At 46.3% G+C, this 26,085-nt stretch overlaps 1 protein-coding gene across 2 annotated transcripts in view; it reads right to left on the bottom strand.

The window, feature by feature from the left end:
* CLIC4 (CLIC family member 4) overlaps window positions 1-26,085 on the bottom strand; it is a 79,293-nt gene that overhangs the window by 11,351 nt on the left and 41,857 nt on the right. The window contains exons 1-4 of one of the 2 annotated variants that reach the window (XM_089301353.1): window positions 23,633-23,753; window positions 19,663-19,772; window positions 10,362-10,487; window positions 2,425-2,531 (exon numbers count right to left, since the gene is read on the bottom strand). In XM_089301353.1, the coding sequence (XP_089157479.1) occupies window positions 2,425-2,531; window positions 10,362-10,487; window positions 19,663-19,772; window positions 23,633-23,653 (364 nt within the window). In that variant the 5' untranslated portion in view covers window positions 23,654-23,753. Of the gene's footprint in view, window positions 1-2,424; window positions 2,532-10,361; window positions 10,488-19,662; window positions 19,773-23,632; window positions 23,754-26,085 lie in introns of those variants that run through there. The other variant, XM_051856667.3, reaches the window with a different exon arrangement.

Consider the following 26,085-nt stretch of genomic DNA (forward strand, 5'->3'; position numbering starts at 1 on the left):
TTTTGACAGGCAGAGTGGACAGTGAGAGAGAGAGACAGAGAGAAAGGTCTTCCTTTGCCGTTGGTTCACCCTCCAATGGCCGCCGCGGCCGGCGCGCTGCGGCCGGCGCACCACGCTGATCCGATGGCAGGAGCCAGGAGCCAGGAGCCAGGTGCTTTTCCTGGTCTCCCATGGGGTGCAGGGCCCAAGCACCTGGGCCATCCTCCACTGCACTCCCTGGCCACAGCAGAGAGCTGGCCTGGAAGAGGGGCAACCGGGACAGAATCCGGCGCCCCGACCGGGACTAGAACCCAGTGTGCCGGCGCCGCAAGACGGAGGATTAGCCTAGCGAGCCGCGGCGCCGGCCCTTATTGTAGTCTTTAAACCTCATTTGTTCATCCTGTGCCCCAGTCTAAGCACTGGTCCTTCACTGGCCCAAAACCAGCCTCTAGGCATCTAACTCCTTACTTGGACTCTGATCCTAAAAGGATCTTAAAACTATGCAGATATACTGGATTTGGTAAAACACTTAACAGACTGGCAAAACTCAGCAAAGATCCCTTGGTTCCGATTACCAGGTAAAATGACAGACCCGCCTGTGCGTAAACTGCCACGCTGCGTAGGAGCTCTCATTCCCTAGGTGCGCTGAGGGCCCTGATCCCACCCCGCCGGTGGAAGACCCGAAACAGGCACAGTAGAGGAGCCCCAGGACTCCGGAGCCACCTGGAATCATGTTTCCTAAAGTCTAGCACCAGCGACAGGGCCCGCGGAGGGCCGTTGCTTGGCAACTGGAAGTCTTATTTACCAATAGGTAATTGAATAGAAAGCCTCCCAAGTTATGCACCATGTGATCCGTGGTGCTGTTTGTTCTTACTGCTGAGGACAGTAAGCGTAGGTGGCCACTTAAGACAGTAACAAATTGATAGGAAAATAAAATACAAAGTTATACTTAAGTGAGTCATTTTCTCCCTTTTTTTCTACCCACCCCCCTACCCCTGGCCCCCAAAGCAAAAGCAAACACATTCTCTTTCCCACTAAGTATCAGAAGAAATTCAACCACCCTCCAGCTCCCAAAACCCGCACGGAGAAATAAAAGCGTTTTAACGTTAAGTAAGAGAGGTCGAAGACTCGTGCAGCAAGGGCACAGGGTATAAAAGGCTGGAACAGAAAAGACACCATCTGTGGCTACAAGGGGCTCCAGCACAGCCCCCTACTCAGTGCACACACTGCTGAGACGGAAACATCTGCCGGGAAAGGCCAATCACTACAGAAGATTGCTTCCGAACCCCGGCAGCTCCGGAGCACGTGAGTAGCAGACACAAGCCAGGCCCCGGCTCTAACATTTCCCTTTCCCCTTTCACTGTAGAAAAACATTTCATGCAGTGAATATTATTCCAGAAACCAAGAGCAAAAGATGTTGAGCTTTAATGCTCAATTAAAAACTGCTACAATTTAGTAATAAAAAAACAGCCCAAATAGCCTGGAAATCTGCCTACGGAAGGGAATTAGTGAGTGCTTGACATTTTTTTTTAAGGTACTTATTGCTGTTTAACCAGCGCTGACATTTCTTCCGTTTGGTTTTTATGGTCATTCACTGACATGAACCTCTACCCAAAAGAGCCCCACCCAATCTACCAAACTGTCTAAACCCATGATGAATTCAAGTATTTTAGCAGCCAGCTTTTTCGGTTATTATTGCTACTTTTCGATTACTGAATGGTATAGTTAAGGTTCATTGAACGGGGCCTCTTTGGAAGAGACTTTCTTTCAAAGTGAAATAACATTAGTGTCCCTTTGTAAAAACAAACAAAAACACCTGCAGCCGTACTACCTAAGCAATCCATTCCATGCAATGTGACTTGAACCTAAAATTCTAGTTTTATGACCCAGACAAATTTGGAAGGCTGGTCAGTCTAGTTACCCTCTGAAAGCAACTCCAAAAAACTTGCCCTTTAAGGGTAATTAGTACCAACACCCAAAATCAACAACAGGAAAACACCCCACCCAGCTGATGTTAGGCTACTGGTATCTAACAGTAAACAAAAGATTCAGCAAGAGTTTAAATTAGGTAGATCAATCTGTCCCAAACCACCAGAACCCCACAATCCATTGTGTGATGTACCATCCTTGCATAGATTCCTTCGTTGGACTTCTCAAAAGAATATGAAACACTGCCATTCAAAAAACATTTTATTACACACAGACACATCAGGCACTTATACTATTGGCTAGACACACAGGAAAAATAGCAATTTTAGGACTTCCTCCAGTTTATTATCAAATCAACTCTGAAAGAGTTTTTAGCGCCAAGGCTCCAAATTACTGATGCCTGGCCTCAGTTCTTCATAATCACTGTCACAATTGTTCATGGCTGCTCAGTTCCCTTCTCCCCTCTCCCGCCCTTCCTCCCACAGTGGTTATTCGATTTTTTATTTATTTTCTTACCTTCATTGGCCTCTGGCCTTGAATTCTTGATATATGCAGAGAATTTGGCAAAGATGTCCATTCCAGCAGTGTTCGATTCTGGGTGTTTTGGAGAAAGCTTTAAGTACCTAAATAGAAAAGGTGGGAATGCATTATGGATCCTTCAAAGGTGCCTAAGTTCTTTTCATCAACAGACCAGTGTGCTGGCAGTTCCTCACCACCATGTAGCAGTTTTCACTCTAAGAGCTACCGTCATCACTTGTTCCCCACGCTGTTTTTCAAGAGTGTTCTCCTTAAGAAACAAAGTCAGCAGGCCTCTTGCTCACCCATTCACAGCTTTGGGAGCAGAAGGGAAGCCGCGCTCCACCTCCACCTGAGAAATCAGAGGCTGGAGGAAGAGCCACGTGCTCAGAGATGTGTGCCAGGCCAGCGGGCATCTTGGATGGACTTCTCTCAAGTACCACTATCCAAGACAACTTTCTGCGACGAGGGAAATGTTCTGTAACTTCATGGGAGCCATTAGGGGCGTGAGGCTTACGGGTTTAAACTAATCACAATGAAATGAAATGAAGTCCTTCCTTCCTGGTACTGGTCACACTCGAGTGCTCAGGAGTCACTAGACAGCACAGCTCTAAAGCCCTCTCAGTAGTGACACCAGGGCTGGCACCACGGCGCTGCACGTTAAGCTGCGCCTGCAGTGCCAGCATCCCATATGGGCACCAGTTCAAGTTCTGGCTGCTCCACTTCTGATCCAGCTCCCTGCTAATGGCCTAGGAAAAGCAGCAGAAGAGGGCCCTAGTGCTTGGACCCCTTTACCCACATGGGAGACTCAGAAGAAGTACCTGGCTTCCTAGCCCTGGCCATCGTGGCCAATGGGGAGTGAACCAACTGAAAGATCTCTCTCTCTCTCTAACTCTGCCTTCGAAATCAATCAATCAATCTGGGGCCGGCTCTGTTGGGCAGTGGGTTAAAGCCCTGGCCTTAAGTGCCGGCATCCCATATGGGCACCAGTTCGAGTCCCAGCTGCTCCTCTTCCGATCCAGCTCTCTGCTGTGGCCTGGGAAGGCAGCAGAAGAGGACCAAGTCGTTGGGCCCCTACACCCACGTGGGAGACCCGGAAGAAGCTCCAGGCGCCTGGCTTCCGATTGGCTCAGCTCCGGCTGTTGCAGCCATCTGGAGAGTGAACCAGCGGATGGAAGACCTCTCTTTCTCTCTGTCTCTACCTCTCTCTGTAACTCTTTCAAATAAATAAAATAAATCTTTAAAAAAAAAAAAAGTTTGAAAAAGGGACTTGGGAAAACTAAGACTGGAGAAAATGTTGTGTGAAACAAGTTACTTTAATTTATATGTTTGAAGATAGTATCTTCTCAGTTTAATGTTGGGGCCAGCGCCGTGGCGCACTAGGTTAATCCCCCACCTGCGGCGCCAGCATCCCATATGGGCACAGGTTCTAGTCCTGGTTGCTCCTCTTCTAGTCCAGCTCTCTGCTGTGGCCTGGGAAGGCAGTGGAGGATGGCCCAAGTGCTTGGGCCCTGCACCTGCATGAGAGACCAGGAAGAAGCACCTGGCTCTTGGCTTCAGATCGGCACAGCACTGACTGTGGTGGCATTTGGGGAGTGAATCAACAGAAGAAAGACCCTTCTCTCTCTCTGTCTACAACTCTACCTGTCAAATAAATAAATCTTTAAAAAAAAGTGAAGGTGAGAAATTTAGTTCAGTTGCAAGCCGTGTTTCAGTTTAGTTTTCATATTCACGTTCTTTCTGTTTGCTATTTCAAACTAAGGCAGAGAAATATGGTCTAAAAATTGAGCACAGTACCATACTGGGAAGGATATAAAATATCTATGCTCAAGCTATCCCTCTCTTTGTTTCTATTTTATTATGTGAGAAGCAAAGAGACAGAGAAAGAGAACTCCCATATACTGGTTCATTCCCCAAATGCCCAAAATGGCCTGGGTGGGCCCCAGCCTAGAGCCAGGAACTCAATCCAAGTTTCCTCCATGGGTGGTGGGAACCCAGTCACTTGAGCCATCACCTCTGTCTCCCAAGGTCCACGGCAGCAGGAGGACAGAGCCATAGGGCCAGGTACTAAACCCTGGTACTGCAATATGGGAGTGGTCGTTCTAACCACTAGGCCGAATATGCCTCCCCTACCCATATTACTTCTTAATAGGTCTAGCTAGGTTCCAAATATATCTCAGTTTCTATCTTAGAGAGTTTTTTTACAAGCACAATTATTTGCTTGGAGACTTTCTCAATGAGCAATTATAGAACATTTCACCTGAATTTACAGACATAAGATGTTTTCCCTCCTAATTACACAAGACTTTTCTCTCCCTCTCTCTTTTCATCTTTCCTCCTGCCTGGGCTGACGGTTAGTCTCAGGCCCAACACCCTGGATTCTCTTGGTCATCAAAACAAGCAGCCTCCACCATCAAAGTTTCCACGCCTATCATCCAGGCGTTTCACCGACTCCGCCCACACCACACAGAAGACAGTGCAGGGACCAGCAGTGCTCTCTCCCTCGCATCTGCTTTCCTCCAGCCAACTCTCCACAATTCTTCCTCTCCCCACCGGTATTTAGGTGTCCCGACACTCTCCTAGGATGTAACCTCAGAATTCTCAAAATAACTTAACAGGAGGAAAGGCCTGAATTACAGATCGTTTATGCATTCGTTATTCATGCATACGTCCACTTATAAGCGTTGAGAACGACGTGTCAGGCAGTGTACTGTGGTGTAATGATGGACACATGCAGGCGCGCTTACGAGTCCCAACTACAGATCCACCGAGATGAACTAAGAGTGACAGGACTAGCAGCCAGGACATCCTCACTCGTGTGAAAGCAGAAGCTGTTAAAGTTCTCTATAAGGCAAAACTCAGACTTCTTGTCCCTAAGTTTAGAGTTCTTTTTTTTTTTCCTGCTTTGTTTTCAATTACAGATCAGATTCTCTCTAAAAGTTAAACCCCAAACACCAGTATGTCTAAACTCAGTTGTCAATTTTTTGTACTCTGCCCAAACATTAGCTTTTCATTCATCCATCGTTAACTTTAGCAGTTTGATCGAGCATATTCAAGTAGTGTGAACATTCATCTTAACAATTAAGAAAAGTAAGGCATGTAACTCTTACAAGTCTATGTGGTAACGACAGAACAGATGTTAGCAGCCAGAGTGCCGGGTTTTCAGATCAGTTCTTTCTTCCGTATTGCATCGCAGACTTAACAGTAGACCAGCCACGAACACGTCTATCCTTTCAGGAAAGCTGGCGGGCACTGTCTTTTCTATGTTACTATAAGAAAGAAGGCTGGCTATACAGAACAGTAGATTACCCTCATGGGGTGGCTGCGTGGCATAGCTTGGGACACCCTCACCCCACATCAAAGCACCTGGCCTCGAGTGTCAGTCCTGCTTACGAGTCCAGCTCCTGCTAACACCTGCACCCTGGGAGGCAGCAAGTGCTTGGGTCCCTGACACCTTTGTGGGAGCCCTGGATTGAGCTCAGGGCTCTGGGTGCTGGCCTGGCCCAACCCCAGCTGCTGTGGGAAGTTAGAGAATCAAGCAGTGGATGAGATCTCTCTCTCTTTATTTAAAAGGCAGAGAGAAAGAGAAACTAAAAATAAATAATCCTCGAACTTTTCACTGCATTTCTTTTAAAGACTTAACATTTTGTGTAAAATTCTCCAAATTTATCTGGCTTCCTTCCCGTTCTATCCTTTTATCACTAAGTGAGCCAAGTATTTTAGGCTTGCTTCAGTTAAAAATCAAAGTAGTTCCTTCACTCAAGCAGGAATTAAAACATACTTTCCCCAGAGAGAAAAAGAGTGTTCACTTTAAACCCCCAGTCACACACGCCAGCAAGTATCTTGCTTTAAGCTTTCCATTAAACTTTTCTCTGAAATTTTAAGCAACTGGAGTATACAATTGCCTGTATTGATATTTGTCACGATTAAATCAGGAAGTGTTCACATAACAACACTCTGTTCTCACTATCACCGAGGGCCAGAAACACAGAAGTGCCAGCTTCCAGCCTGCCGGCTCTCCTCACTCTTCTGCCTTCCCTCCTCGCGTTATCTGGGAACAAGAACGCTCACAAGCAGCAGCAGCAAGCATCAGACTGTCCTGGGGAAAATCAGTGAGGCGGCGTGCTGTCCCAGGCTGTGCTGGACACTGCAAGAGAAAGACTGCAGGCGCCGCTCCCGGGACAGCTCCTCTTCCCACTGGTCCTGGAGAAGCAACTCCACAGGACGAGAGCTTATGCTGAGTGACCAGTGTCTCCGGGATGGCTCGCAGAGCCCACCAAGGGAAAGGCACTCCCATCCAAACACAGTTTCAACACAGAGGAAGACAAAAGCTGATCAGAAATAAGACCTCACCTAGGTGCTTCTTTTTTTTAAGGATTCAGGGTCTGACCACCCACCTTCAGTCTCCCTTGCTCATCAGCCAAGGAAACCCTCTCTGGTTTCTCTGCTACCCTCCCTCCAAACTCGAGATGGCTCAGTAATTTTGTATTCACTAAAGCATAACCCCAACGAAAGACTTAAATTTTGCCTCTTTTACAAAAACCAAACTCCATGAAGTAAGATGGAGAGAACAGAAGAAACACAGGCTATTGTGGTCATAGCCGTCTGGTTTCCGGCATCCCAGCCCTGTCATCCTTTACTGTGAAACCTTGGACAAGTCATTAGGATTTGCCATCTTCAGTTTCTTCACATAATTTTGAGGATCAACTGAGAAAATCCGCAAAGCACAGAGCATGGCACATAATTGGCATTTGAGTGTTATGAGCAGATGCACCTGTAGCATCAAAGCAATCCCTTTATATATAAAGTGAAATTTCAAAACGTTATTTATAAATTCTTCAAAATATCTACTACAGGGGCTGGCACTGTGGCACAGTGGGTTAAACCTCTGTGTGGAATGCCAGCATCCCATATTGGAGCACTCCTGCAAATCCTGGCTGTGTTTCTCCTCCAGCTCCCTGATAATCCTCCAGAGAAAGCAGTGGTGCTTGGGCCCCTACTACCCATCTGAGGCCCAGATGAAGCTCCTCACTGCTGGCTTCAGCCTGGCCCAGCCCTGGCGATGGCGGTCATTTGGGGAGTGAACCAGCGGATGGAAGACCTGTCTCTCCCTCTCTGATGCTCTGCCTTTCAAATAGATCCTTAAAAAACAAACAAAATATAAGCTACAACACAAAAACAAGAAACATATCCCTAGAAGGAATTTAGCACACTGTGAACACTGAAAACCGAAAGATTTCCAAGTGTTGAAACTAGAAGAAAATCACATCTCTGCTTACAGGATCTCTGTGAATATACCCAACCAAAATGGAAGTGATGTGTCCACATAAAAACAAACTGAAAATGTTTACTTTCGAGGCCAATTCAAAGTTGTGATGCTTTACAGAGCAGAATATTTTCTTGTTAGCTATTTCTCAAAATAAAAATGTATTCCTTCTGAGCAAAATAACCAGATGGAATATGACATACTTAATTTTATCACTGTTGTTGACAAAGGCTGGACAATATGAGTAAACGTCCACCTAATTCAAGTGCTAGATGAGTGAATGCTACCAGCACAAGGCCTTTGAAAATTTATACATATTTGCAATGATTCATACAGTATGCACTTCAAACAATGCTTTAAAACAAAGCAGTTTCCTGCACAGAAAATGAGTGAGTCACTCCAACACTTCTCTCTAATAAACACCAACGCAGTGAGTGACACCTACATGAGCGGAAGACCTGCTCTCAATTAATACCTGAGGACAAGCTGGCAGACAGGAGAAGCTGACAGCCCTTTCGAGTAAAAGGGATTAGTAGGTTCTTTCAAAAGCGAATTGCACTTAGCTGAATGAATGCTCATAATAGTCACTGGTGTGTATACAGCTTTAATTCTTATTTTACAAAAATCTCAGGTATTTTTTTAATTTTGTAGCTTCTTTTTTTAAAGATTTTTGTATTTATTAATTATTTGAAACAATTACAAAGAGAGGTAGAACAGAGAAAGAGAGTGAGATCTTCCATTAGCTGGTTCACTCCCTAAATGCTGCAATGGCCGGAGCTGAGCTGATCCGAAGCCAGGAGCCAGGAGCTTCTTTCAGGTCTCCTCCATGGGTGCAGGAGCCCAAGCACTTGGGCTACCCTCTGCTATGTTCTCAGGAGCATTAGCAGGGAGCTGGATCTGAAGTGGAGCAGCCAGGACTCAAACCGGCACCAATATGGGACGCGGGCACTGCAGGCCAGGGCTTTAAACTGCTGTGCCACAGCACCAGCCCCAAAATCCCAGTTTTGATTTATTGGCATTCTAATTCTATCATGGCCTGGAGGAAAGACTAAGACATAGTTTTATTAAAGTTGGTCTGGAGGTGCTTTCCTGGATATGGAAGGCAAGCGAGGGCTCCTGGGAGAGAGAGACGTTGGAGGCTCTCAGGACAGCAAGGACGGTAGAGGACAGGCTGTCAGAATTAGCATACAGAGAGATTAAGAGAGTGAAATTTTAGGCTCTGCACAAGACTGCTAACAGAGGGCAACTGTGTTCACGGCAGGTGATGGCCCGCTGCAGGCAGGGGCACGTTGCTCACGCAGCAGCCTTCCTGCCTGCGCTCCCAGCGCTGCATGCTGTGCTCCAGCGCCTTCTCGGGAACCCCACAACAAACACCGTCTCTTCCAAATGCGTCTTCTGTGTGCATCTGCCAGATGGTACTTGAGGAAGGCTCAGCTCAAGTGCAGGATCTTCACCACAGCCTTTCCCAATTCCTCTCACCTTCCCACCCCACTAACACCTTGGAGCCAGCCACACCCCACCTGCTCACTGTGGGAAGCAACTGCGCCTTAGCTGTCGTGCTTTGTGGCCCTGTAACTGCATCTGAATGAGTGGACAAACACCAATCTATATGACCCAATAATCCCATTCCTGACAAGTTTATCTGGACATAGGAGGTGAAAGTCAAGTTAGCAAGAAGGGCTCGAGCCAGAGGAAAAGAAACCGATCAGATTTCAGGATAATGAGGTGGAAAAGCCTAAAATAAATCAAGAATGCCTTGAACCTATGCCAAGGTCATAGCATGATGCAAACCCATGTGTTCACAATTTAGGTAACTTCATTATAGCATATGTAGGACCTGGAGGTCAGGAACATCAAGAATTAAGAATAAAAACTCAGTCCCAGAAATACAGAGAGAAAACAATCGAGTCCCTTGCATTGCAGCTTCAGAAAGTTACCTTAAAAATGGACTGAGGGGCTGGCATTGTAGCAGGTTAAGCCACCGCCTGCAGCACCAGCATCCCGTATGGGCACTGGTTCCAGTCCTGACTGCTCGACTTCTGATCCAGCTCCCTGCTAATGCACCTGGGAAAGCAGTGGAGGATGGCCCAAGTGCTTGGGCCCCTGCACCCATGTGGGAGACCCAGATGAAACTCCTGGATCCCTGGCTTTGGCTTGGCCCAACCCCGGCCATTGCAGTCATTTGCGGAGTGCACTAGCAGATGGAAGACCTCTCTCTACCTCTCGCTCTCTCTCTGTAACTCTACCTTTCAAATAAATCAAACAAATCATAAAAAAATAGACTCAGATCAAATCTCATCGCAGCTCACACCAAATTCAGATGGGGTTCATTTGGAGCCTGTCTTTCCCTACCCCTTCTCCGACCTACATGTCTCTTATTTTGAGGCCTAAAACCCACAAAAAGAGTTTGCTGACATATCTCACATGTCCCAAACTTGCTTTCATCTCCTACAATACAGCTTAGGCAGACTTCCACGTTTCTTAGTATGGCTTATCGGCCCAGCCAGAAGCCAATTCTGACATCTATGTAGCATTCATTTTTAAGTAACTTAGAAGAGAGAGTTCTACTAATTCCAAACTAATTCTGTGAAAATTTAACTTAAGTATAATCAGGACAAATGTCTCTAGACAACGGGTCAATATCTCCATGCATATTTTCTTTGATACTCACTTAGGAGGACATAAGACTTCTTCAAGAAATTCCTCAATCTTATTTACATCCGTTTTGACTTCACTGTTGAAAGTTATAAACGGTGGGTGGGTCCCGGGAGCCAAGTTTTGCAGGTCTGCAGGTTTCCTGTTAGGCAAAATAGTAGTCAAAATGAGATCATCTGTTACTCTAGGAAGGCAAGAATATGTGAAATTGAGTGGTTCTAAATTTCAAAGTATATAAAAATGAGCAAGAAATAGCATTTTTCCCACTGAGTGTAACAGCCAACAGTGGGACTCTAGAAAGTAGGCAACCTCCAAAGATACAAACCGCCTGTGCCCAACACCTGCCCCCAACGGGGGGCTTTTCAGTCAAAATGTGATTTGATTTTCAAGGCTGTATTTTTCAGTGGGCAGTCTCTAGATGAACAAGGCAGAGTCACACACAGAATGACAGCAACACAGGAAATCTAAGTGAGGTCTCCCAGCTCCACATCGCTTCAAATAGTGAGGTAAACCTGTAACAGCAGTTACTTTTTTTTTTTTTTTAATATTTATTTATTGGGGTCGGTGCTGTGGCTTAATGTATAAAGCTGCCTCCTGCAGTGCAGACATCCCATGGGGGCACTGGTTCGAGTCATGCTGCTCTACTTCCAATCCAGATCTCTGCTATGGCCTGGGAAAGCAGTAGAAGATGGCCCACCCAGATCCTTGGGCCCCTGTACCCACGTGGGAGACCCACAAGAGGCTCCTGGCTCCAGACTTCAGATCAGCCCAGTTCTGGCCTTTGAGGCCATCTGGGGAGTGAACCAGCAGATGGAAGATCTCTCTCTCTCTCTCTCTCTCTCTCTGCCTCTTTGTAACTACCTTTCAATAAATAGAAGTTTATTTATCTGAAAGGCAGAGTTACACACACACAGAAAGAGAAAGAGAGAGCGAGAAAGAGAGGGAGGGAGACTGATTATCTTCCACCTGCTGGTTTCACTTCCCAAATGGGCCAATGGCCAGGGCTGGGCAAGGCCGAAGCCAGGAAGGAGCCAGGAGCTTTTTTCAGGTCTCCCATGTGGATGCAGGGGCCCAGGCACTTGGGCCATCCTCTGTTGCTTTTCTCAGGCCATCAGTGGGGAGCTGGATCAGAACTGGAGCAACCAGAACACAAAGCAGCGCCCATATGGAATGCTGGCGTTGCAGGATGCCACGGCACCAGCCCCCAGCAGCAGTTACTTTAATTTTTTTTTTTTTTTTTAATTTTTGACAGGCAGAGTGGACAGTGAGAGAGAGAGAGACAGAGAGAAAGGTCTTCCTTTTTGCTGTTGGTTCACCCTCCAATGGCCGCTGCGGCTGGCGCATCGCGTTGATCCAAAGCCAGGAGCCAGGTGCTTCTCCTGGTCTCCCATGGGGTGCAGGGCCCAAGCACTTGGGCCATCCTCCACTGCACTCCCTGGCCACAGCAGAGAGCTGGCCTGGAAGAGGGGCAACTGGAACAGAATCCGGCGCCCCGACCGGGACTAGAACCCGGTGTGCCTGCGTCGCAAGGCGGAGGATTAGCCTAGTGAGCCGCAGCGCCAGCCAAGCAGCAGTTACTTTTTAAAGTCCTCAGCTCCTCATCAGAACTAATCCTTTTTCTCTTCTCTGCACTGGTTTCTTCCGACCATTTCTTTTTGTTCATCATCCAGCCATGTCTTCTGTGGTCCCAGAAGGGTCCAGAGTGTCCAAGACTATTGTCATTGTTAGTCATCAAGCACTCCACATATAATTTATTTTCTCCTCAATTCAGGAAGACCTTGAACAAAACCAAGCGTCTAGATACCTGAACAGTTCAGGGCTCATACAAGAGGCCTTCAAAAACTTCATGGAAAACTCTTATTATGAGAAACATATCCATGGATTTCAAAAAATTTTGTGCCAAAAACAACTTTTAATCCTGCTTTAACAAACTTTTGGAATTCTTCTTATGTTTTCAAATATTAACATTTTAAAAGTAAAAAGTTAAACCAAAAAAAAAAAAAAAACCTGCAGAAATATAAGAAAAAAATACCTCATCAAAGCAAGGAGTGCTGATAAATTTTTGTAAAATACCCAAAAGAACACACAATACACATCCATCTCCCATGGCGCAATGGCAGTGAGCAGGGAGATGCACTTGGATCTGGTCACGTGCAATTCACGACCACTGGAAGACAATTTTCTCATTCCCTTGTCATAAACACATCCATCAACCTCTCTGTCGGAAATAACATAAACCCGTCTTCTCACAAATAATTGTTTTCACGAATAGGACAGAGCTGCATAAGTGGGAAAGGAGAACTCCATGCTTTAAAATAACCCAAGGCGAGGGCAAAACAAGTCACTTTGATTACTTCTATGATCAATTATGACCACTTTTAAGCTCTCTGAACGGAGTTAGCAAGGTAGAGAAGAGCCAAAGACAATAAAAGGACAGGACTGAAGTTCCAAACTGAATGACTCTGGCATTCACCACCTATCTAAGTAAATCACACGCTCTGGGAGTGCCTGTAAAGATCACTTAATTAACGCATGTTTACGAAAGTAAACTAACAGGACCATTGAAATGAAAATTATTGTTTTCAGTATTATATACTAAAGCTTATGCTAAAGATAAGATCCATAGCTTTATTAACTTTAATTAACTTTATTTAATATAGCTGATGGTTCAAAGCTGGTTATCTGAAAATTTGATTTAGATATATATGTATATTTCCAACCAACGGAAGTGAAACCAGGCAAACACTGACAAATTTCCATTATTAACAGTGATCAGTCTGTTTCTCCTGAAAGGATATATGGTTTTAAAAGCAACAAAGGTGAGCTGTGCACTGTCGCACGGAGGGTTAAGCTGCCAGTAGGGACAGCCATGTCCCTTAGCAAAGTGCTGGTTCAAGGCCTGGCCCCTATGCTTCCAATAGCAGCTTCCTGCTCAAGTGATCCTTGGGAGGCGGCAGGTGACGGCTCGAGCAAATACCACTTGAGTCCCTGCCAGCCACACAACAGACCCAGAAGTTCCTGGTTCCAGGACTCGGCCTGGCCCAGCCCTGGCTGTTGTGGACATTTGGGGAGTGAACCAGGGAGCTGATGGAAGATCTGCCTATTCTCTGCCTTTCAGATAAATAAATAGATCTTTGGGGGAAAAAAGGGGGATGAAACTATTTTCCAGGGTTAACTGCCGAGATGAAAAGCAGCCATCCCTTGCCCTTGTTCCAAGTGAATGCGTCTGAGAGACTTAACTACCTCTGCACAGAGCAGTGGACTGAGAGAGACAGGCAAGTTGAAAGCCGTGAAGCGACCGACTCACAAGCTCTGTACGCACCAAACAGAACCAACGACTCTGCACCGTGCAGGCCTCACCTGGCACGCGGAGGGCTCTGGTGTGGTTTTGTTGGTTTTGTTTCACCCTCACAGGCTCTCACAGATCCTTCACAGAAACTAAGCACTGCAATCAGAGAGCAGTGAAACAACGGACAAAGGCTGCGAACCGCAGGGCATCTCTGGTTTATTTCATAAAAGATCTTCAGTAAATACTCAAGTAATACTCCAGAGTCATTCAAATGCTTCCCGTAAGTGATATCTAGAAAAACCAAGGGGCGCAGGACTGTGCCTGGAATCAGGGCACAGATACATCTTTCAGTGTTGAGTATTTATTTTTACTTTTAGCAGTCTTTTAGATTAAATACATTACCCTGTTCTCTTCCATTTTGTTTCTAGATGAGAAAAATGAAATAAAGAAAAATAAAAACAAGAAACAAGAGCCCAAAAGGAGAAACCTCTTAAGAACTAAAACATAAGCAACATTAAGTGGCTTAATTGCAATTAAAATTTAATTCAATACACTTGTAACAACTGGAGGAGGGTGGACCGGGGCTCCACTCCAGCCCGCCTGGCAGTAACTGAGCCTAGCCAAGCTCCAGCATACTGGAGCCGGTTCTTGAAAATGATCTCTGTAGCAAGCTGACTCCCTGATTGGGGGCGGGGCGGGGGGGGGGGGGTTGGAATACCATGGTTGGAGAACTTTTAAGTTGAGCTCCTTTTTGAAGATGACGATTTTTCTTTTCTTTTTTAAAGATATTTATTTATTTACAAGGCAGAATTACAGAAAAGGAGAGAGAGAGAGAGAGAGAACCACCATCTGCTGGTTATCTCCAAATAGCCACAATGGCCAGGGCTGGGCCAGGCCAAAGCCAGAAGGCCGGAGCTTCTTCCAGGTCTACCACATGGGTGGGAGGGGCCCAAACACTTGGGCCATCTTCTGCTGCTTTCCCAGGCCACTAGCAGGGAACTGGATAGGAAGTGGAGCAGCCAGGACTCGAATCTCGAATCAGCGGCTTTTCAAAATGTGAAATTCATTCACAGACATCAAGGTGTCCCAGACACGCCCACAAAAGTAAATACCGCAGAATCCTTTCTTTGTTTCAGAACACTCACTCCTGCTTATTATTCTTCACTGGATTTGCTGTGTTCTGGCTTGACTAACACTGAAGTCACTAACTGAATGAAGTAATAAGCACAGACTCACAAGACCCCTAGTCACTAAGCATTCGCCTTGTCTATCAGTCCCAGCTCAACAAGTTAAAGGATTCAACAGATGTCGATTAAATGTGCTATACTGCTAGTCTTTTGGCTGCTTTAACATCAGTTTGTGGAGCAATATTTGAAACACAGAATTGTACCCAGGAAACGATTTCAAATGCAGCTATGATTATTAACATATTTTAATAACCCAGAAGTTTCTAAATTATATATCCGGGTCAGCATCTCAGTATGCCTTTGTGTGTGTCTGCCTCAGGCTCTCTCTCTCTCACTGCTCTGTTCCCCTGGCCTGCCGGGCTTACCCAGGGCACTGAACCGCAGGGGTGGCGAACAGGTAACTTCACGGCCGCCAGTCTCTAACTCAGAACTCATGGGCATAATGAAGACAGTGAATCTTCACAGAGAGACCCGATCACTGCCAGGAGCCTGTCGGTCAGAAAGGCTCCAGGTAACAGCAGTGTGAAAACGATGAATTTTATTCAGTAACAATTTAGAAAACAGCAAAGGCATCCTGCATGGCGTCTGGACCCAAGCAACACTGAACAAATGTTAATATGTTTCTTCCCTCCTTTTGTCTGAACTGAAGTATGAAGTCAGTCACCCCAAGGAGATGAGGCAGGCTGCCCAAGACCCCAGTGACGTGTGTGACAGCACTGTGTCCACACAGAGCCAGGTCGCCCTCCTGACACTACTAAGCCACAAGATGCTCCCCACTTGATGGCACGCGTGAACATCTGCCTCCATTTTAATATTTCCACTTACCACGCTGTGTTCAAATGGCAGTTGATGTAAATCTGAAGTCTTTCTGAAGCCCAGGCACTTTATTTTTTTAATCTAAAAGTGTTTTAATGTAATTGCAGCTCGAACAAAAGACTGCAGTTCGGAAGTAACTCCCACTAGAGCATTAAGGCTACACTGGCAGGCAATGATGGCGAAGTGTTCCGGGCCTCACAAAGGGCACAGGAATGCCACCAGCACAGTCATTAACACCACTGAGACGCAAAGAAAACACGGGACACAGATGCCAGCACCAGGCACGGCCTGTTCTCATGGGCGGAATGCCACGTGACGATCATTTTTCTAGCACGCAGAGTGGGCTTCAACGGCCCTAGGGGAGCTCCACGCTCTCCATGGTTTGCTCCGAGATCAGTACTTCCCACTGAGGAACCAGGCAATTAGCCAGAAAAGACAGAAAGGGAGCACCACAGGCATCTTATCCCCAACAGATGGCTAAAATGAGTCACAACTTAATGTTTTAAATTTAAGAATATATTTGAAAGGAACATTTCACTATAGGATTCTTTATTCTTCCAAGAAGACTTTATTCTATACTTTTTTTTTTTTTTTATCAATGTCTACTCTCTTTGGGTACCTTTGCTTTGTAATTCTGTTCAAGACTACGTGTGTACACCCATACAAAAGATGCGGGAAAGGGCGGCGCTGTGGCATAGCTGGTTAAGCTGCCACCTGCAATGCTGGCATCCCACATGGGCACCGATTCAGATCCTGGCTACTCCACTTCTGATCCAGCTCTCTACTAAAGCACCTGGGAAACCAGCGGGAGATGGCCTAAGCGCTTGGGCCCTTGCTACCCACGTGGGAGACCCGGATGAAGCTCTAGGCTCCTAGCTTCGGCCTGGCCCAGTCCTGGCCGTTGTGGCCATTTGGGGTCTGAACCAGCAGGTGGAAGATCAATCAGTTGGTATCTCCCCCGACCCCACCTGCTCCCCACATACACCAGTAAGTCTGGCTTTCAAATAAATCAATAAATTAAAAAAAAAAAAAAAGATGGAAACATAAAGACCAAAACTAAAAGCAATTTTCTGAGACTAGATGCTGGAGGTGGAAAGGACTTATCATCACGTCCCATTTTTTAGATGAACTGGAGACCTAAGAATTTCTAAAGAAAACTAAAAAATATAGGCTTCAATTTTAAGTGCCCTTTAATGCCCAGTTTACACAAAGCTCAGAAAATTAACATGTATCGTCTTTGATACTGTCGATTATGAGGCACTGAATGCCGATTTCCATGTGTCACCTTCCATATATGGAATATACGCCTTACGGGAATAACGCCTTAAAAGCCTGTAAATGGAAAGACGACTTGGAAGCAGCCACCATGGGCTCTTCCTTTTCTGAACCAGATCCTCAGTAACTGGGAGGGTCCACGATCACAACCCAGCACTGTACTGCTCAGCGCAGGCCTTCTCAAAGCAAGCAGTCGACTCACTCGCTCCACACCAAAAATGGAAGAGGAGAAACTCATGTATTTTAGGACACAGCAAGGGTGTGTGCCTGGTGGCGTGGTCTATTTTTAGGAGTTATGTTGGGAAACTCCCTTTGCACATGCATGTAGGAAAAAAAAACAGTAATGTGAGTAACTGCATAACTTGGGTCATTCTTATACAGCTCTGTCCATTAGGAACCAACATATTCCCAAGAATCTGCAGTTTGAATTCTTGCTATCCCCACAGGCATATATATATATATGGGTCTAGAAGACTTTATGACTTATGTTTGACAAATGAATTTTAAGTATGTCCACTTCCAAATATGCACTGGGAATGAGCACAGAACCAATTCTGAGGGCCGTCCAGAGGTCCTGGAGTGCGCCACCCAGAAATGAGCAGCAACCACAGCTCAGATAACTGCGACGCTCACTGAGGACTGACACATCAGCTGGGCCATTCCCCAGGTGACGTAACCTGCAGTTTTCCTGGGCACTGTTCTTGATTTGATACCTTTAAAAAGGAAGTAGCAATCCATGGTGTCATTTTTATGTCAGGAGGAATACGTTTCCACTGCCGAATCCTCAATTTTCCATCCGTACACCTATTCTTACCTTTAAAAAAAATTTATTTATTTATCTGAAAGGCAGAGTTACAGAGAGGCAGAGGCAGAGAGAGAAAGAGAGAAAGAGAGAGAGAGGCCTTCCATATGCTGGTCTACTCCCCAAATGGCATCAATGGGCAGAGCTGTGCCAATCTGAAGCCAGGAGCTACTTCCAGGTCTCCCACATGGGTGCAGGGGCCCAAGGACTTGGGCCATCTTCTGCTGCTTTCCCAAACCATAGAAGAGAGCTAGATTGGAAGAGGAACAGCCGGGAATATAACCGGCACCCATATGGGATGCTGGCACTGGAGGCAGCTTTACCCACTATGCTACAATGCCAGCCCCTTAACCTTTGATTTAAATCTAGGAGAGGTGAGGAGAAGTCTAAAGGTTCTTCACCTCAGAGTATGTATGTATGTATTTGAAAGTCTGAGTTACACAGAGAGAACGAGAGGCAGAGAGAGAGAGAGAGAGAGAGAGAGAGAGAGAGAGAGAGTCTTCCATCTGCTGGTTCACTCCCCAATTGGCCACAATGGCTGGAGCTGTGCCGATCCAAAGCAAGGAGCCAGGAGCTTCTTCTGGGTCTCCCACGCGGGTGAAGGAGCCCAATGACTTGGATCATTTTCTACTGCTTTCCCAGGGCATAGCAGAGAGCTGGATCAGAAGTGGAGTAGCCAGGACTCGAACCGGCGCCCATATGGGATGCCAGCACTGCAGGCAGCAGCTTTACCCACTACGCCACAGCGCCGGCCCCACACCTTAGAGCTCTTAACCAAGGGAAACTATAAGTTCCCAAGTAAAAAGTGTTTCTTACTCACTCAACAGGGCTGTCAACCCTCTGTGCTCTAGTCTACAGAGAGAAGCTAGAAACAGCTCTTCAACTAGCCAGAACCAACACAGAACAACTGGATAATGGCTGTTATTTTACAATCACACTGAATAAATACAATTAAAATCATATTATCGAAAACTCCTGTTATTCCCTGAAAAGCTGATCAAATGAAAGAGACCACAATGGTATTCAGCCTCCTAAAACCCCATGACTAGCCAGATCACATGAATCAGATGTTCAGCATATTTGAGGACATGACAACATCTGCTTAGAAAGCTTTCATAGTTTCATGCTGACATTGAGAGGGTCAAGACTTCACTACATCCATCGTAACTAAAACTTAACTGCTGTCATTTTTTAATGACATTTAAAGTAAACATACAGTGAGTTCCTTAAAAGACTGAGTGGTCACGGGGCTGGCACTGTGGCATAGAGGGTAAAGCCATCGCCTGCAGTGCCAGCATCCCACATGGGCACTGGTTCAAGTTCTGGCTGCTCTACTTCTGATCCAGCTCTCTGCTGTGGCCTGGGAAAGCAGTAGAAGATGGCCCAAGTCCTTGCCCCCTGCACCCATGTGGAAGACCCAGAGGAAGCCCCTGGCTCCTGACTTCGGATTGGCACAGCTCCGGCCGTTGCGGCCAACTTGTGGAGTGAACCAGCAGATGGAAGACCTCTCTCTCTACTTCTGCCTCTCTGTAACTCTGCCTTTCAAATAAACAAATACATCTTTTAAAAGATTTATGTTTATTCAAAAGGCAAAGTTACAGAGACGCACAGGCAGTGAGAAGGAGAGAGGTCTTCTATCCACTCGTTCACTTTGGAGCTGAACCTATCGGAAGCCAGGAGCTTCTTCCAGGTCTCCCCTGTGGGCGCAGGACCCAAGTACTCGGGCTATCTTCCACTGCCTTCCCAGCCCATAGCATAAAGCTGGATCAGAAGTGGAGCAGCCAGGACTTGAACTGGCACCCATATGGGATGCCAGCACTGCAGGTGGCGGCTTTACCCATTACACAATAGCACCAGCCCCATAAATAAATCTTAAAAAAAAAAATGCAAAGACAGTGAAATAAATATTTTCCATCTGTGCTCACTGCAAATCACATCCACGACTCACCTCTTCAGGTCAACAGTTGTGACACTAAATACAACTCCTTTGAGCCAAAGAATCATGAAGAGCCTCTGGGAAAACGGGCAGTTTCCTATGCTTTCACCATCACTGCCAGCCTGGAAAACAGAATTAAACATGAAAAAAATGAGATCAAAGTGACTGATACTCAGAACAGACCTGTCTATGAACTTTAACCCAGGGCCCTGGAAGACAGGAAAAGTGGCGTTGGTGGAAGGAAGGGTGGAGATACAACTCTTGATTGTTGGGTTCCTTCAATGTGCTACTTGCTCTTAGCAATGACTAGTCTAGGACAGTGCTGTCCAAGAGAACTCTGTGCTGCAGAGATCTGCATAATCTCTGTCCCACGTGGTGGCCACTAGCAACATCTAGCCAGTGAGTACTTAAATGTGACTAGTAGCCAGCACCGTGGCATAGCGGATTAAGCCGTTGCCTGTGACACCAGCGTCCCATATGGGCACCGGTTCGAATCCCGGCTGCTGCACTTAACAATCCAGCTCCCTGCTCATGTGCCTCAGAAAGAAGCAAAAGAAGGCCAAAGTGGTTAGACCCCTGCCACCCATGTGGGAGACCCAGATGGAGCTCCTGGCTCCGCCCTGGCCCAGCCCCTGCCATCACAGCCATCGGAGTGAACATGGGTGGAACTCTGTAACTCTGCCTTTCAAATAAAGAAATAAATTTTTTTTAGAAATGTGGCTAGTTTCACTGAATTGAATTTCTTATTGTATTTATCGTTAAGTAGTTAAAATTTAAATAGTCACATGAGGCTAATGGCTGATATACTGGACAATGTTTTAATTCCTGGGAGGTACATACATGCTTCCTCAGGACAAAGTCTGTCATGGGTTTCATGAAATATAAAAATCATTTCTTGTTTCATCATACAGTATTCTTTATCAGGCAACATAAAATGAGCGCCGTGTAGGCGTGCCTACTTCCAAAGAGTCGAATAACTGCCAACCTCCCTCCCATTTAGCAAAGCATTCATCAGCAACACCCCACATCCTGCTCTACATTCCTCAGGAGCAAGGAAATAACCAAAGCTATCTTTCCAACAGGCTATTTCTAGTCATACGCAATGAACGGAGCAGCTGATTTCCCCGAACTCAAGGATGAGACCGAATTTTCCTAAAATCAGAATGGGACAAGCTTTTTCCTTCAGGTACACTCCACAGGAAAGAAGGAAACATTCTGAGACTTGCTGGGATAGGCATAGCCTCTTCTACCACAAAGTCTATAGAAAGTGCCAGAAATAACAAGTCATGGGGCCAGTGCTGTGGCATAGCAAGTAAAGCCACTGCCTGCAGTGCCGGCAGCCCATATGGGCACTGGTTCAAGACCCGGCTGCTCCACTTCCGATCCAGCTCTCTGCTGTGGCCTGAGAAAGCAGTGGAAGATGCCCCAAGTCCTTGGGCCCCTGCACCCACATGGGAGACCTGGAAGAAGCTCCTGGCTCCTGGCTTCGGACTGGCACAGCTCTGGCCCTTGTGGCCATGTGGGGGAGTGAACCAGCGAATGAAAGATCTCATTCTCTTTCTTTCTCTTTCTCTCTCTGCCTCTGCCTCTCTGCAACTCTGTCTTTCAAAGAAATAAATAGGGCTGGTGCTGCGGCTCACCAGGCTAATCCTCTGCCTGCAGCGCCGGCACCCCGGGTTCTAGTCCTGGTCAGAGCACCGGATTCTGTCCTGGTTGCTCCTCTTCCAGTCCAGCTCTCTGCTGTGGCCCGGGAGTGCAGTGGAGGATGACCCAGATTCCTAGGCCATGCACCCGCATGGGAGACCAGGAGGAAGCACCTGGCTCCTGGCTTCAGATTGGCGCAGCGCGCTGGCCGTAATGGCCGCTTGGGGGGTGAACCAATGGAAAAAGGAAGACATTTCTGTCTCTCTCTCACACTGTCTAACTCTGTCAAAAAAGAAAGAAAGAAAGAGAGAGAGAGGGAGGGGGAGAGAGAGAGAGACAGAGAGAAAGAGAGAGAGACAGAAAGAAAGAAAGAAATCTTTATTAAAAAAAAAAAAGAACAAGTCATACAAAGATGCTAGTAAAAGTACTGTTATCCGCAAGTAACTCAAAAAATTCAGAAGTATTTCAGCAAAATGCTACAACCCTGAAAAGTCATTAATCACTAAACTAATGGAAAGGTGAAGCAGGTTTAAAAAAAAAAAAGAAAGAAAGAAAGAAAACAAAAAAAAAAAAAAAAAATGGGGACATAGACAAGACCCCCTAGGGAGGATTCTACCCTAATTAGACATCCTGGGATAGTTACAATGGAGCTTAGTTAAAGAAAGAAAAATATATTTTTTTCTTATCAGAAACAAAACATATACAGAATTTGTAGCCTGAACGAATCACATTAATTCCAAACACTGCAACTTGCACTAAAATTTAGTTACTTAAGAAGGCCTAGGCCGGCGCCACAGCTCACTAGGCTAATCCTCCGCCTGTGGCACCAGCACCCTGGGTTCTAGTCCCAGTCAGAGCACCAGATTCTGTCCTGGTTGCTCCTCTTCCAGTCCAGCTCTCTGCTGTGGCCCGGGAGTGCAGTGGAGGATGACCCAGGTCCCTGGGCCCTGCACCCGCATGGGAAACCAGGAGGAAGCACCTGGTCCCTGTCTTCGGATCGGTGCAGTGCACAGGCTGTAGCAGCCATTTGGGGAAGACCTTTCTCTCTGTCTCTCTCTCTCACTGTCTGTAACTCCACCTGTCAGGGAAAAAAAAAAAAAAAAAAAAAAAAGGAATAACCTAAGGGGTCTGGTGCTGTGGCATAGTGGATAAAGCCATCACCTGCAGTGCCGGCATCACCTGCCTGGGAGACCTGGAAGAAGTTTCTGGCTCTTGGCTTCGGATTAGCCCAACTCCGGCCGTTGCAGCCATCTGGGGACTGAACCAGCAGATGGAAGACCTCTCTCTCTCTCTGCCTCTTACTGTCTGTAACTCTGCCTTTCAAATAAATCTTTAAAAAAAATAAATAAATAAGAAGCAGTAGCAGCTAAGGAAAACATTTAAAATAATGATTCCTGGGCCTCACATCCAGATATCTTAATTCAGCAGAATTTCCTGAGCCCAGTTCAGTCCAGGAATCCTCATTTTGCTACAGGCACTGAAGGAGACCCGCACATAAGGCATCTAGGGACACATGGAAGAACATGGGTGAGGGGAGGCTGGAGTGATGCACCCTCTTCAGAGCACACAGTCAGGTGGCTCCCAGGGCTCACTCACACTACCAACCCTCCACTCACTGCAAGGAGCACTGGTAACGGGAGAGAAGTGCTCTGCCTTTCAAATAAATACAAATAAACAAAACTTCAAAAAAAACTGGGAGCACTAGTCAGTTGATGCTTAAAAAAATCATGTATTCATTCATTCGTGTGAAAAGGACAGTGAGAGAGAGAGAGAGAGAGAGAGAGACTCTTCCATCCACTAGCTCACCTTTCAAATGCCTACAACAGCTGGGGCTAGAACACATGAAGCCAGGAGCCACGAACTCCATCCATGTCTCCTGTGTGGGTAGCAGGGACCCAAATACTTGAGACATGATCTGCTGCCTTCCAAGGTACACTGGCAAGAAGCTGGATGAGAAATAACACAGCCAGGAATCTATCAACCCAGCACCCTGATAGGGGATTCTGGCATCCCAAGCAGTAGCTTAACCCACCACAACACAACCACCAGCCCAGATGATGCTTTTTGAAAGTGCAGTGAAATTGTTTGGAAATTTGGATTTTTAGGTCACAAGTCAAAATGTCCTTCTTTAATCAAAGTTGTTGGCCGGCGCCGTGGCTCAATAGGCTAATCCTCCACCTTGCGGCGCCGGCACACCGGGTTCTAGTCCCGGTCGGGGCGCCGGATTCTGTCCCGGTTGCCCCTCTTCCAGGCCAGCTCTCTGCTATGGCCAGGGAGTGCAGTGGAGGATGGCCCAGGTGCTTGGGCCCTGCACCCCATGGGAGACCAGGAAAAGCACCTGGATCCTGGCTCCTGCCATCGGATCAGCGCGGTGCGCCGGCTGCAGCGGCGGCCATTGGAGGGTGAACCAACGGCAAGGGAAGACCTTTCTCTCTCTGTCTCTCTCTCTCACTGTCCACTCTGCCTGTCAAAAAAAAAAAAAAAAAGGAGAATTCATTAAAAAAAAAAAAAATAATCAAAGTTGTACTAACAAAATTTCAACAAAACTAAAGTTATATTATCAGAATTACAGGTGAGTATTAACTGCATTCAATACAACCAAAATTGACCCAGGAAGCCACTGTGGTACAGCCGAAAGCACACTACCCCGGAAACCAGGCCTTGATTCTACACCAGTTTTGTATCAATGACAAATGCATTTCCACGGCTTAATGTCATCTATCTAGCTGCCATCGTATGCTATGGATCCAACAATTTTACACCTAGAAATGTATTCTGTAGAAACACACAGATGTCCAAAGATACCAGTAAGGTGAAGGAACACTGACACACTGTAATAGCAAAACACTGAAGACCACCCAAGCCCATCAGTAAGAGAATGTTAAATTACTGACCCCCAGGGAGCAGAAGTCTAAGTCACTCATTTAGCCTTTGCTAACATGGGTGAGGTGGTGGCCACAGATTTCTTGCTCTGGTGTTTGGAGTACAACACTCACTGTCTAAGAGTTCTCCAGTCTTGCTTAGGTTCCCCTTTCCTGGTTCTCTGACTAGAGAGAACAGGATTTTGTTGGGAGTTTTTTGCTCTGCACCTGTTAGTACTCCCAGATTGCTGGCTTCTTTAGTTCCAAGCCTGGTATGTATAAGGATAAAGACCAGGAGACTCACTACCATCTATTCCATTTCTCCAGAAGCAGAAAACTCTCAAGAGTATTATCTTTAAAAAGTAAAATAAGGGCCAGCACTGTGGCACAGTAGGTTACACCTCTGCCTGTGGCACCAGCATCCCATATGGGCACTGGTCCATGTCCCGGCTGCTCCTCTTCAAATCCAGCTCTCTACTTCTGGCCTGGGAAAGCAGTTGAAGATGGCTTAAGTGCCTGGGCCCCTGCACCTGAATGGGAGACCTGGAAGAAGCTCTTAGCTTTGGATCGGCCCAGCTCCGGCCATTGCAGCTATTTGGGGATTGAAGTAGCAGATGGAAGATCATGCTGTCTCTCCCTCTCTCTGTCTGTAACTCTACCTTTCAAATAAATAAATCTTTAAAAAAAAAAAAGGTAAAATAAAAAAAAAAAACATGTAAAATCTAATATTCCACAGAGTGAAACATTATTTAGCAACAGAAAACAATAAAGTATTGATATACATTATAGCTTGGACAAACTCTGAAAACACACTAAAAAGACACACTGCAGAGCCAGCATGGTGGCATGGGGGTAAAGCCGCTGCCTACAGCACTGGCATCCCATATAGGCCCCAGTTCCAGGCCCAGCTGTTCCACTTCAAATCCAGCTCTCTGCTATGGCCTGGGAAAGCAGAAGATGGCCCAAGTCTTTGGACTCCTGCACCTACATGGGAGACCCAGAAGAAGCTCCCGGCTCCTGGCTGTGGATCAGCACAGCTCTGGCCATGGTGGCCATCTGGGGAGCAAACCAGCAGATGGAAGACTTCTCTCTCTCTCTCTGACTCTGCCTCTCTGTAATTCTGTCTTTCAGATAAATAAATAAATCTTAAAAAAAAAAAAGGTTCTGCAAAAAGTTGAAAATGTAACCAGTATGACCCAGCAATCCTACCACATCCTGCGTGCATTTCCAAAGAAAATGACACCAGCATGTCAAATAGGCACCGGCACAAAAAAAAAAAAAAAAAAAAAAAAATACACTGAAAGAAGTCAGTCATAAGAGATCACATGCTGGCCAGCACCACAGCTCACTAGGCTAATCCTCCGCCTGTGGCGCCAGCACCCAGGGTTCTAGTCCCAGTCGGAGCACAGGCTTCTGTCCCGGTTGCTCCTCTTCCAGTCCAGCTCTCTGCTGTGGCCCAGGAGTGCAGTGGAGGATGGCCCAGGTCCTTGCATGGGAGACCAGGAGGAAGCACCTGGCTCCTGACTTCAGATCAGCGCAGCGTGCCAGCGGTAGCAACCATTTGGGGGTGAACCAATGGAAAGAAGACCTTTCTCTCTAACTCTGCCTTTCCAAAAAAAAGAAAAAAGACCACATGCTTTGATTCTGTTTATATGAAATGCTCAAAAAACTCAAAACCATGGAGATAGAAAGTAGGTTAATGGTTTCGTAGAGTTTAGGGGTGAGTACAGAAAGCAACTACTAATAGGTACAAAGTTTCTTTCAGGGGTGATAAAAATATTGTAAAATAGATTCATCATGGTTGCCCAACTTTGTGAATATACTAAAAACCAATGAATTGTACATTTTAAATGGGTGAACTGGGTGGACTGCATGGTATATGTAGTCTACCCAATAAAATTGTTTTTAAAGAACATAGATTGGGGCCGGC

This window comes from Oryctolagus cuniculus, chromosome 7, assembly GCF_051225735.1.
Source record: "Oryctolagus cuniculus isolate XC-2025 breed Fujian yellow rabbit chromosome 7, ASM5122573v1, whole genome shotgun sequence".
Lineage (NCBI taxonomy): Eukaryota > Metazoa > Chordata > Mammalia > Lagomorpha > Leporidae > Oryctolagus > Oryctolagus cuniculus.